General features: G+C 53.5%; 3 protein-coding genes across 3 annotated transcripts; 2 read left to right on the forward strand and 1 right to left on the reverse strand.

Annotated features, from left to right (window-relative positions):
- Positions 1-25: 25 nt before the first annotated feature.
- On the forward strand, positions 26-475 carry CTAM01_03505 (uncharacterized protein; the record flags this gene model as incomplete). Its single annotated transcript, XM_060519540.1, has 1 exon — positions 26-475. The coding sequence occupies one exon, from the start codon at positions 26-28 to the stop codon at positions 473-475; it is 450 nt and encodes a 149-aa protein (XP_060385746.1).
- CTAM01_03506 (uncharacterized protein) lies at positions 402-997 on the reverse strand (the record flags this gene model as incomplete). The annotated part of the gene is made up of 2 exons (XM_060519541.1): positions 402-771; positions 888-997. 2 exons carry the CDS (start codon positions 995-997, stop codon positions 402-404), a joined length of 480 nt encoding a protein of 159 aa, XP_060385747.1.
- A 4,368-nt stretch (positions 998-5,365) lies between these two features.
- CTAM01_03507 (6-phosphofructo-2-kinase) lies at positions 5,366-7,843 on the forward strand (the record flags this gene model as incomplete). The annotated part of the gene is made up of 5 exons (XM_060519542.1): positions 5,366-5,399; positions 5,584-5,920; positions 6,057-6,717; positions 6,771-6,932; positions 6,986-7,843. The coding sequence occupies 5 exons, from the start codon at positions 5,366-5,368 to the stop codon at positions 7,841-7,843; spliced, it is 2,052 nt and encodes a 683-aa protein (XP_060385748.1).
- Positions 7,844-11,486: the final 3,643 nt, after the last annotated feature.

Below are 11,486 nucleotides of genomic sequence, written 5' to 3' on the forward strand. Positions count from 1 at the left end.
AATCGCCCAACGGTAACTCGACCCCATGTGTGAAGGGCCCATCGCCTATTTCCCAATCTCCGATGACGGCACGCCCTCCTGGCCGGCCCCCGCCGGCCGCGACTGCAAGTCATACCCATCGCTAAACGCTCTTGCAAGGTCGCAGTCGCAACGCGTGTCGGCCGTATCTCCTCTCCGCACTACGCTTCAAATGACGCTTTCGCCATCGCAGATCCAGCAAGCGTTCCTTGACATCTTGGCGAGAATGCATCTGCGACGGAGCAGTTGGTCCCTTGATTATCGTCGAGGTGGCTATGACAGTGGGCTTCTAGAAAGCGAACGGCAAACCCTGCCGCGAACCCCTCACGATGCATGCGGGGTCAGCAGCAGAAGCGGAATAGACTACCAGAGACTAATAACGCCTAAACTTCGACACCTGGTGGAGACCACAGAGTGGCGGCGCGGCGGCAATAGCAGAAACGAGGAGTGCGAATGAGGGCCGCGCCGCCGGCGTCTGGAGCACCTGGAATTGCCAACCCTCCCCTACACACTAGAGATTTGGGAGCTGAGAAGTCACAAATGTCTTTGCTGCAGCCCGCATCCTGCAGTGTAACAGGAGAACCTTCTGCAAAAGAGTCTTGGAGTGGGGGTACCACGCCAAATTCCTCCTTCGTCATCCATGCCCAGTCCCTGTTTCTGGCGTGAAGCATGAAAGCAACCTCGCAACTGGACTGTTGAAGATGATTGGCCGCTGCGGTTGAGTTACCAGTGGTTATTGGCATGGCGGGATGACTGGGCGTTGGGTGGAAGCCTCACTCGCCCCGAGAACGATGACATGGCGCCCTCAGACTTTGGCGGGACATACGGATCACTATCCCGCCATTCTGCAGGTTGTTTTGTGTATGTACAAAATCGGGCTTACCATGGGCTTTTCCGTTTCACAGGGGCAAGATCTCAATGTGCTGGAAGGGCATATGGGTGACATCACCGCCCAGACCTGAGTGAAAATGAGCATCATGAGCCATCTTTCTTTGCAGAAATGTCTAGGAAGATCGGGCTGGCTGGTATTTGGCAGTGACAGAATGCTTGCTGTCAAGACTCAAATGCAGCCCTGGCATCCCCACAACATGTCGAACAACTGGTAGGGGTTCCGTGAGGGGTTCACAGGTTCGCCAGGAGCGCAGCGGATCCTTGGTGGGAGCGGATCTCCGGGGGCGTGGAGGTTCCTTTTCCAGCCTCCGGACTTCGGGGTGATTCCGACAGAAGGTCAGCCCAAGCGCTAGGTGAGTTGTTGCAACGCCAACAGAATATGTAATGACCATCACCGGCACGCGACCCTGGAGATGGTGTGTGTCAAATCATGCTGTGCACCCTTCTCGGAGACGCCTTGTTGAGCGCCGCCGGAGACTTGTTGCAGCACATCGGAGGGATGCCTGTTGCTACACCCACTACTGGATAGTACCTACTCATTCAGCAAGAAATAATCGAGAGAGGTAACCTCGAAAAGGGGCTATCAAAGCTAGGAACGTGGCCACCTAGAAATGGAACAAGGCGATCAACCGCAAGGATAAGCTTTGGGCAAGTGTCGAAGGCGTGTTGGCGAGGGCTGATGTGAGTGGTCTATTCCGGTTGGCTTGGCTGAGAGCTGGAATGCTTGAGAAAGATGGGATGGTTGTAGAATAGCTCTGGTGCCGGCACAAGTTGATTCAGGAGGGGACTTGGCGGCCGATTACTATGGACATCTGAGTCGTGAAACATTTGGGTGGGAAGGGAAGTGGAAAGGGCAGAACGGATCGACGGGGTATCTCCGACAAGCCCGGTGAGCGAAGCGCAGCAAAGCAAAGCCAGGCCAGGCCAGGCAGGCCACACCTCGTACAGCACCCAAGCGCTGAGCGAGCGGAACGGTGAGAAGCAGGAAAGAACTGACGTGGGACTTGGCTGTCCGAGTTACATTGTCCGTATTACGGGCACTTTTTCTTCTCCTCGACTTTCCATGTCTGCAGGAATAACATCACCCACGGAGTTAAGGTCAGGTATGCTCACGGGCAACACGGTACACGCACACAGACCGGGCGGACCAGACGAGCATGGAGGATGGAGCACGGCGACACGGAGGGCAGGACCCAGGCATACGGGGAGACGCAAAGGATGGGGCCGGCCGTCATGACGGTGTTTGGGGATTTAATTTTGGACGACGGGACGGAGGGTTTGTGTTTGTTGAGGTTCTTCTTTGCTGTACTGTAACGGGCTGTGCTGGTGCACGGAAACGTATGTGTCTCTCTCTCAACCCGCTGTGCTGGACAAATCCCCAATCCATGGTCCATGGCCAGACGGCGATTGTCAGGACTCCTGTCCAGGTCCAGGCCCAGGTTGAGCTTGAGCCTAAGCCTGAGCTTGAACTTGTATGAATAGTAGCTTTGGATAGGCATGAATGGCTTTAAACTTGGCGGACGGAAGATTGACGTGGGACATGGACATGGGACAAGACCGAGGGCGTGGGCGGATGGGCTTCTGGCATTGGACCAAGACACCAATAGGTAGCGTACCCGGGGAGCCAGCTCCCGAGTCCAGAGTAAGGTGAGGTAAAACAGACCGTGGACACGTACGTCCAGCAATAGAAAGGCAGAAATAATGAGCTCTGTTTGTTGGCGTTGCAATGTTGACAACGTAAGCTCTGGCAGACGACCTTGCACCTAGAAACTCGAACCGTTTACCTCAGGCCAGAAATAGGTATAGGGGGTTCTGGAAATGATGCCCAGCCTTTTTTCTTCCTCAGGTTTCTCTGTTAACACCCAGGTCTCGAGTCGCCCGGGGCCTTTGAGCTCGGCCGTATTGTATTTTCCCCATCAGAAAACCAACAGCAGAAATCATGCGTTGGATGGATAAGTATCCGTAAAGGGACCGACATATTGCCCAGGACAATTTGGGTGACTAAGAATCCTCGATGGAGACGTAGAAGGAAAGAAGGAAAAAAAACACGTGAAATGACCTCAGGAAAGGTGGGAAATGGAATGCTGTCAATCTCGTTCGTGAGCCCTGCCAAACGGACGGGAAGGTACGATGGCCTAGGATAGGGCGCGCGCGGCTGCCTTGAACCGTCATGTCACCTCACCTTTGGAAAGAGTGAGTCCACTTTGGAAATCAGTTCTTTCCTGTTCGCTTCTCAAGTTCTCAACCACTCTTGCTCTTTCGCACGTCCCGTTCGCTCGGGCACAGACGCAGGGCCATACGGCACGTCCACGTCGCCCGGTTTGGGCCTCCCCCCGTTTTCCGTCTCGTTGCGTGTACCAAACCGTTGGGCTGGCAGACGGGTATCGAGATCGAGAGACAGAGACAGAACACAACGTACCAGACATGGAAGAAAGAGAGGGCACGTCAAGCGCTTAGACTGCTCCGTTTGAAAGATGCGACCCGCCGCCGGGTGCGAATTGATGGCTGGAAGGCATGGATACGCGCCGCCGCCCTCTCTCTTTCCCCAAACCCCGAAATCAAATCTCCAACTCCCCTTGTAGAATGGAAGGACGAAAAAAAAAATACATACCCTCCCCCAAATATTAGAGAGAAGAAGAAGAAAAAAGCACCATCCCGCGCCGCCACGGGTCTAGCATCCCAGGGCTCCGGTGCCAGGAGAGGCTCGACAGGGTTGCAGACGGGGGTACCTTGCCAAAGCGAAATGCACCCTGGATCGCTGGAAAGGGCACATCGGCGACCGGTCACCGAGCATGCAGCACCGACCCAATTAGAGGCTCCACCGAAGGGAACCGCTCCAGAAGCAGAACACAGCTGCAGGGCAAGCCCCGAATTTCGAACGTGGTGGTACTGCTGGCTGGTGTGTGTTGGAGTCATTGGGGGCAGCGGAATGCGACAGGAGAGAAATGGGACAATTGCGAGTGGTTCCTGCACACAACGGTTCTATTGCGGTGATTCTGTCAATCTTCGAGTACCTGCGTATCTGTAAGGTAAGCTAAGGTAGATACGGACTCCAAGGTAAGGTGCGACTAGAGACCTAGTCTGTACCTGCCCAGCATTGGTTTCCCGTTTACAGATTGCAGAGTACAAACACAGCCAAGAATGTACTATTGTATCGCGCCAAGAAGATTCTTTCTAACCTTGGATATCGAGTCTCTTCTCACACGCCTCACGCCTCACTCTCTCCAAACAGAAGAAGGTACTCCATCTTCAGACACACCTTGTCTTCAACAAGGCCAGCCATGCAGAGGAGGAGTATCCGCCCTTACTCCGTACCATACCTTAGTAGAACATGCAATGGAAAAAGGCAGGGCAGGGCAGGGCTCTCTGCAATAAGGCAGTGAGGAGCCTGAGGAGTCCTCGGACGGGCCTTCTCCTTGCTCACCCTCACCCTGTCCCGTCCCTCGTCCCCGTTCATCGAACCCTCGCACTCACTCACAGGCTCACCCTCACTCATACAGCCCAGATCCATTCTCACCTCACCCCATCCATCCCATACCGTCCCATCCTGAGGTGTCTTGCTCTGTGCTGCCCATCACTCATCCAGGGCCACCATCCCATTACCCATCGCCCATTGCCTCGACCGTACCACTAAAGTAGATATATCGGTCCTTCCTCCATAGACGGGCTCCATCGCTCTGACCCTCCCCTCTTCTTTCTATCCTCTTTAACCCGACAGACCCATCCATCCCGAACACATTAGAATCTTCTTTCTTTTCTGTTCTTGTTGTCCCACAGCCTTTTTTTATTTGATACCTCTTTATCTATCCAGCCAGTTGCTTTGTGTGTCTTCTTCTGCTTGCACTGCAACTCCCGCCATCCATCACTGCGATACAATTTTACAAAGTATTTGGCATTCTCATCCATCGTAGTCTATCTGTACCATCGACCTACAGGTAGTGAACTACAGTGCTCTGTCTCTGTATAGAGTAAATATCTCATCGTCCTCGTCCTCCTCCGCACCAGAACAAGACCGCATTGCACTTACACGCGCTGTGTTCCTTGTCTTGTTCCCCTCTCAACACTTTTTTCTCTCATTCCGCCCAGACCACGCCTGCTGCGAACCCGGCAAGACCCCTGCACGCTAAGGCAAGAGCTAGCCATCTTGGACGCCACATTTCATCACCCACCCTGGGACAGCTCGACCAGCTTCCCCATCCTAGCGCAGCGATTGGGTACAGGGCCTTCTAACTGACCCCGAAGAGAGAATTCTCACGGCAGGAGCAGCCCAGGAAGCCCAGGAAACAGGTGCACCTAGCTAAAGCAACAAAGCGGCGACTGCTCTAAACGGCAGGCCCAGCCAACCACAGCTACCATACCCAGGCGCACACCCTGTGTGACTCCTTCCTTTAACAAAGGGTCGTCGGCGTAGTGTTTTTTTTCCCACGCCTGCCGCCTGCCTCGCATATTCGCATCCATGCCTTCCGCAATCTTTCCTGATCACCACCCAGGTCCGTACAAACCACACCTCTCCAGTCCACCACCCAAGCTATTCTTTTTTTTTTTCCCCTTCTACCTCTGCACGCCCAAATCTCAACTCTTCACCACTTTATTCTTGTCTACCGCCGTCACTATCGACATATTCATTCTTGAACAAGCTTTTGAGTACTAACATACCCTTTTCCACACAAAAAGACCTTGGTCTTATACAGGCCAAGCAATCTGCTCTGGCGAAGTTGGCCATGAGCTCCAACAAGGATCCACGCGCCCCTTCGTCATCGCCTCCCTTCCACTCCAATAAATCGACCGCCGCTGTGAACTCGAAATCGAACTACCTCACTGAGCCCCAGGCACTGCCCGTTTCTCACCCTCACGATGGTCTTCTCCCGCCTCCTGCTATGGCGCACGCTATTCGATCTATGAACGACTTGAGTGGCCCGATCGCCCTCCGCGATCGCTCCTTGGTCGCAAACTCCGATACCCCTCCTGCGATGCGAAGCGTGGTTTCGACCGCTCCGAATTCCCCTAGAATGTATGTATAGGACCCCAAAAAATATTTTCAGATTGGTACCACCCCGAGGGAATACTCCTTCCCTCCTGGTGGCTGAGCATTTTACAACGTCTTACACCTCATATTCTGGAGCTTGGCTAATCGAATAAACCAACAGCCCGCCTGTCAGACAGAATTCTGGAGGAACCACTCCCCGCCTTCGCCCCCACCCCGCCACACTCAATGTTCCTGGCATGACCGTCTCGAGAGCCTCGCCCGACGGAAAGATTAGTGACCGCGATGTCGCTGCGAAGCTGGTCATCGTCATGGTTGGACTTCCCGCGCGCGGAAAGTCCTACATTACCAAGAAGGTCCAGCGCTACCTGTCTTGGCAGCAGTACAGCTCTACAATCTTCAATGTCGGAAATCGCAGACGCGTGGCTGCCGGCATGAGTTCGCCGATGAAGCCTGCCTACTCGCCCGCTGCCGTTAGACTCGACCCGCCGGCCCAGGCTGCTTCGATCCTGCTTAATGGTCATGCTTCCCGTGGCAATAAGGAGCCTGCGGAGCTGAACCTCAATGAGGAGAGCGACGGCATTGACCAGTCCGCCAAGTTCTTCGACCCGACCAACGAGACTGCGGCCAAGCTCCGGGAGCAGGTGGCTTTGGACACTCTGGACGAGCTTCTGGACTACCTTCTGCATCAGGGCGGTTCCGTCGGCATCCTCGATGCGACAAACAGCACTATCCACCGCCGCCAGCTTCTGGTCGATAGAATCAAGGCGCGCGAGCCCAAGCTCGGAATTCTCTTCATCGAGAGTATCTGCCACGACCAGAACGTAAGTGTTCTCACCGCGCTTGTCTCTTGAAATCTCATCTAACGTGTTTGCAGCTTCTCGAGGCCAACATGCGCCTGAAGCTTTCTGGCCCCGACTACAAGGACAAGGATCCTCACCAGTCTCTTGCTGATTTCAAGAGACGTGTCGCCGCCTACGAGAGCGCTTATGTTCCTCTTGGAGAGTACGAGGAGGCACACGACATGCAGTACATTCAGGTATGTTCAAGCCCTGGCGCAGAGAAACACAAGTCGCTAACGCGCTGCCAAAGATGATTGATGTTGGCCGCAAGCTGGTCCAGTATAGATTGCGGGGCTTCCTGAGCGGCGGCATCAGCTCCTACCTGACGACATTCAACCTTGCGCCGCGCCAGATATGGTTGACCCGGCATGGACAGAGTGTCGATAACCGCAATGGAAAGCTCGGCGGAGATTCCGACCTCACCGCCGACGGAGAGCTCTACGGACAGGCTCTCCACCGATTCATGACCCAGAAGCGCAAGGAGTGGCTCATTGAGCAGAAAGATAAGATCGCTCAGTCGTCATTCCCGCCTAAGGCCGGCGACCACACCCCGCCGTATCCCGAGCTGAATCGGGAACTGGACGAGAAGAATTTCTGCGTCTGGACCTCGATGCTTAAGCGCAGCGTGCAGACGGCACAGCAGTTCGACAATGATGACGACTACGACGTCAAGGCTTGGGCGGTGCTGAACGAGCTCAACGCTGGCCTCTTTGAGGGCATGACGTATGAGGAGATCGCCAGAAGATTCCCTGCCGAGTATAAGAAGCGCGCTGCGGATAAGCTTCATTACACCTACCCGGGTGTCGGTGGAGAAGGATATCTCCAGGTCATCGCTCGCTTGCGCGATATAGTCCGCGAGATTGAGCGTATCGAGGATCACGTTCTCATTGTTGGACATCGCTCGGTCTGCCGTGTGCTCATGGCTTACTTTATGGATTTATCCCGTGACGAGATCGCCGACTTGGATGTTCCTCTGGGCATGCTCTACTCTATCGAGCCTAAGCCCTACGGCTACGACTTCCACGCGTACCGCTACCTGCCGGAGAAGGGAACGTTCATCGAGCAACCCAACTACCGCCCGCAGCGCACCGTTAACCGCGACGCTTGAGATCAGAGCCAAAAGACAAGCTTTGACTGTATCATATGACGACCTGTACAACACGAAATGGAATTCCGGAAAGGAGTTTTGGGCGTTGAGGAAAACTCAACTACGACCACGATTTTGCTCATTTTTTGGAAGGGGGGACTTTTTTCTTTTTTTGGAAGGGTGTGGGAAAATACGATCCCACACACATGATTTGCTCTTACTTGCTACTACTTGAACCAGGGACTTCTTCAACCTCGGAGGCGGGAAGGGGATTGAAGCATTTGCTCGGCGTTTGGGAATCCAATACGGCCATCTGACGAAAGAGGTCAAAAAGATACCCATGACGCAAGGATTCACGAGAGACATAGCCGGACGGCCCTCTCATTGCTCAATTTTGCAAGGCTTGTTCACAAACACAAGCCATTACGTTCTTCTAGGCAGATAGGAGACAAAAAGTCTATCACATGAACATGCTCTACCTGCCTATTCGGTGAAGTGATGTTGAATGATGGTGTAGTGTCCAGAGATCGATCCCTGGGATCTGACTAAACAGGCTTTCCTTCCCGAAGATCTGGATGGCTTGACTACCAAACTGACAATCTGACGTTGCCTTTGTTGCGTGTCACTGCACTGTCTAGGCTCGGGGCCGACATCCTGTAGGAATGACAGACAGTGGAGGCTCCGCCGAGGTGCACTAGCGTCCGTCCGGCAGATGTAACCATAGAACCAACCCATGGGTAATGCGATGTGATGTGACAGGACAAGGGGGGGACCGTTGTTTGTTTCTTTGGCATGTCTTGTTCCTGACAAGCCTCTAGTACGTAACGTAGGGCGGCGGGATGGGAAGGTGCTGGGTTGGGGGATGTGAGGAGTGTGGCGTGACACACACTCACAACCAATCCAGATCTGCTGCAGGTGTGCCCGGGAGAGCCGCGCCGGGTGAAACTCGGCGTTGGTTGAGGCTCAAAGGGCTCGGCGGTGTCTCCCCCCCCCCCCCTCTTTTGTTAGTTGGCGTCCCTTTGTCACGAGGTTTGGCGGTCCGAATTGTGATATTCGGGCCGAGGGTTTCTACGAGCGGCGGGTTTCTGTGGCTTGGGTTTGGCGTTGTGGTTTGATATGTCGTCGGGTGATGTTGATAGTGGGTTTGGGGGTTGAGGACCAGTGGTGTGATTGTGAGGCAATCTCGAGATTGGGCGTATCTAACAGAGAGATGGTTTTCCGATTGTGAGGCTTGGATCTTCCAAGATAGTAAGGCCCTGGGCCAGGATAGGAGATGTTTTGGAAGCAACGTGTGGACCACCTCAGGCGCTGGGTTCATGATCGTGATCATGTTCTCTCCTGTCGAAGCTTGAAGACGCTCCACATGGCCTGGGAATCTGTAGGCCTTCGCAATCGTCACATCAAGGACTTTGGGTTCCGGGCATCCGCTTTGTATGTATCTGTAAGCGGTACTGCTCTGAGCATCCTTGGCTACAGCCAGTAGGAGTTTCTTCACCGCTGCGGGAAAGCTCGTACGAAAGCCCACGATGCTTGGGTCTGCTCCGGCTGTTTCCCCCTTCCTTTCCATCGTTCCACTCTATTTCTCAAAAGTGAAGGAAGTTCCGATAGCTTGGGTTGGTCAGCACTCGCCTCGGTAGATGTCGTGTCTATGAGGCCTCGATGACATGATCGAGGCGAAGCCTATACTCTGTTGTTCCTTAGCAACCTTACGTACGTGTTACACTGCAGACATGATTTCGATCAGGAGCAGGGCAAACCAAAGACCCCCCGGGGGGGGGGGGGGGGTTCCGTGTTGATATTTTTAGTATAGTAAGCAGCTTTAATCAGTACGCCGAGTCCCGGCAAGAGCCAGGAAGTTGCCTAACAATGATCATCATATAAATTCGGCTAGGTTACCCGGTATGACTTTTGTTCCCCACCCTTGTGGTTTGTTTAGTTCTGACCGCGCCAGAGACATACCTTCAGGATTACCTTGCTACTGAGTCGCTTGCTTGCTTGCACCACATTCCCCTACATCGCTAAGTAGTTTGCATTGAGAGCGGAATGCAAGACATAGTCCAGCCTAACTAAACCACCGTTCAGTGCCAAGCTCTGCTCGAGGCGTGTTCTGAGTAGAATAACCTACGGCGGTACGACGCATGGGATTGTTGGGTTCCATTCACTCTAAGAGTAAAACTGTCATGGCCGACTTACTCAGTGTGGTATGCTTGATACACCGTCACCAAGGCCATTGATCCTAAGCACGACGGCTCAACAGCTATCTCGGGCAGCTTGACTGAGCCTGACGACAATGGTCTTGAAATCCCTAAGCCTGCTGAAAAATTGCCGTAAATACCCCTAGAAAGTATCCGGCTTCGCTGGCTGACCAACAGCCTGTCCGAAGAGGAGCCCAACCCCTTGTGTCAATCAAACCAGCCTACCAAGGCAGATGAGGGGATGATTGGACTCCTGTCCGCTCAAGCCTATGGATGGAAGCTTGCTACCGCCTGAACATTTTCGTGATGCCTCCGAGGTTGAGGAGACTGACGAAAGTGGTATTGAGGACTACCCGGTCCGTAAGGTAAGCGAATCCTCGTCGGGAATATGACCGAGTCCCCCAGCTTCACACGGTGCTTCGAGCTCGAAGACGAAGGACGGCTCTGATGCCTACTTTGAGCAGCGATTGGGAGCAGCCTAGTAACAGTCCTCGAGCACAAAGCTATTGCTAAGAACCTATATGTGTGTCCCAGCCTGGAATCGAGCTAGGCGGAAACCACCAGACTTCAATAGCATTCGAGCGGCCAGCACTCCCAAAATCTCGTGACACCTTTGTAGTACAGATATCTTCTCTCCATATGCCTGACGTCCGGTGAGCCGCATACATCAAAAAGCCCAGAAATCTATGCAAGCTTTAGACGATCCTAGAAGTTTAGCCGTAGGGGCGGGCTTACTTACCATCTTCAAACCCAGCCGGAACCGTCACTGGCATCGTTAGAGACAGGAGGCATGTGGACACAGACATGGGCTACTATATGTTACATGTTGTGTTTCAATGTAACACAGGAGCTGTGATACGCCGAGGGGCTGCTAGAAGTTGTTCTCCAAACGCTGGATCCGGTGTAGCTTTGTCTTGCTCACACCTTCTCTCCGCCCGCCGGGTTCGCTATACTTAGCGTCGCCCTGTTATCTACAAGATTACATGTACCTCGCTCCCTCTCGTTATATCCCAGAACTTATCTAATAGTCATGTAGAATACGTGGCGGAGACCGCCCAAAGTTGACGAGCAGCAGATGGCAAACTGACTTTCGATTATTTCTACTGTTCTACGAATGCCCGGCCACATGAGATCTTTCTCCCTGGCGGAGGCGAGACACCGAGCAGGAAGAGAAACCTACTACCTCCATGATGACGTGGAACACTCTGGGTGAACAGCGCACTCCTGCTGGGTTGCGAGGAAGAGGCGAAAGCATACCTCTATATAGTACTCTGAGGCAACGGGCCACGAACGTCAATGTCCAAACACTCCAGCAGCACTAGAGATGCCACGGCTGCTTCGTATCGTAACAGAAACGTGGTATTAGTAAAATACATATCCCAGGCAAGTGCTATATCATCATTATCACTTCAAGAGATTTTGGACCAGAGGTTGTTATGAACAAATTTGCTATTGTTTCACATATTTAC

The sequence above is a fragment of the Colletotrichum tamarilloi genome (genome assembly GCF_030869305.1).
Source record: "Colletotrichum tamarilloi strain Tom-12 chromosome Unknown Scaffold_8.1, whole genome shotgun sequence".
NCBI lineage: Eukaryota > Fungi > Ascomycota > Sordariomycetes > Glomerellales > Glomerellaceae > Colletotrichum > Colletotrichum tamarilloi.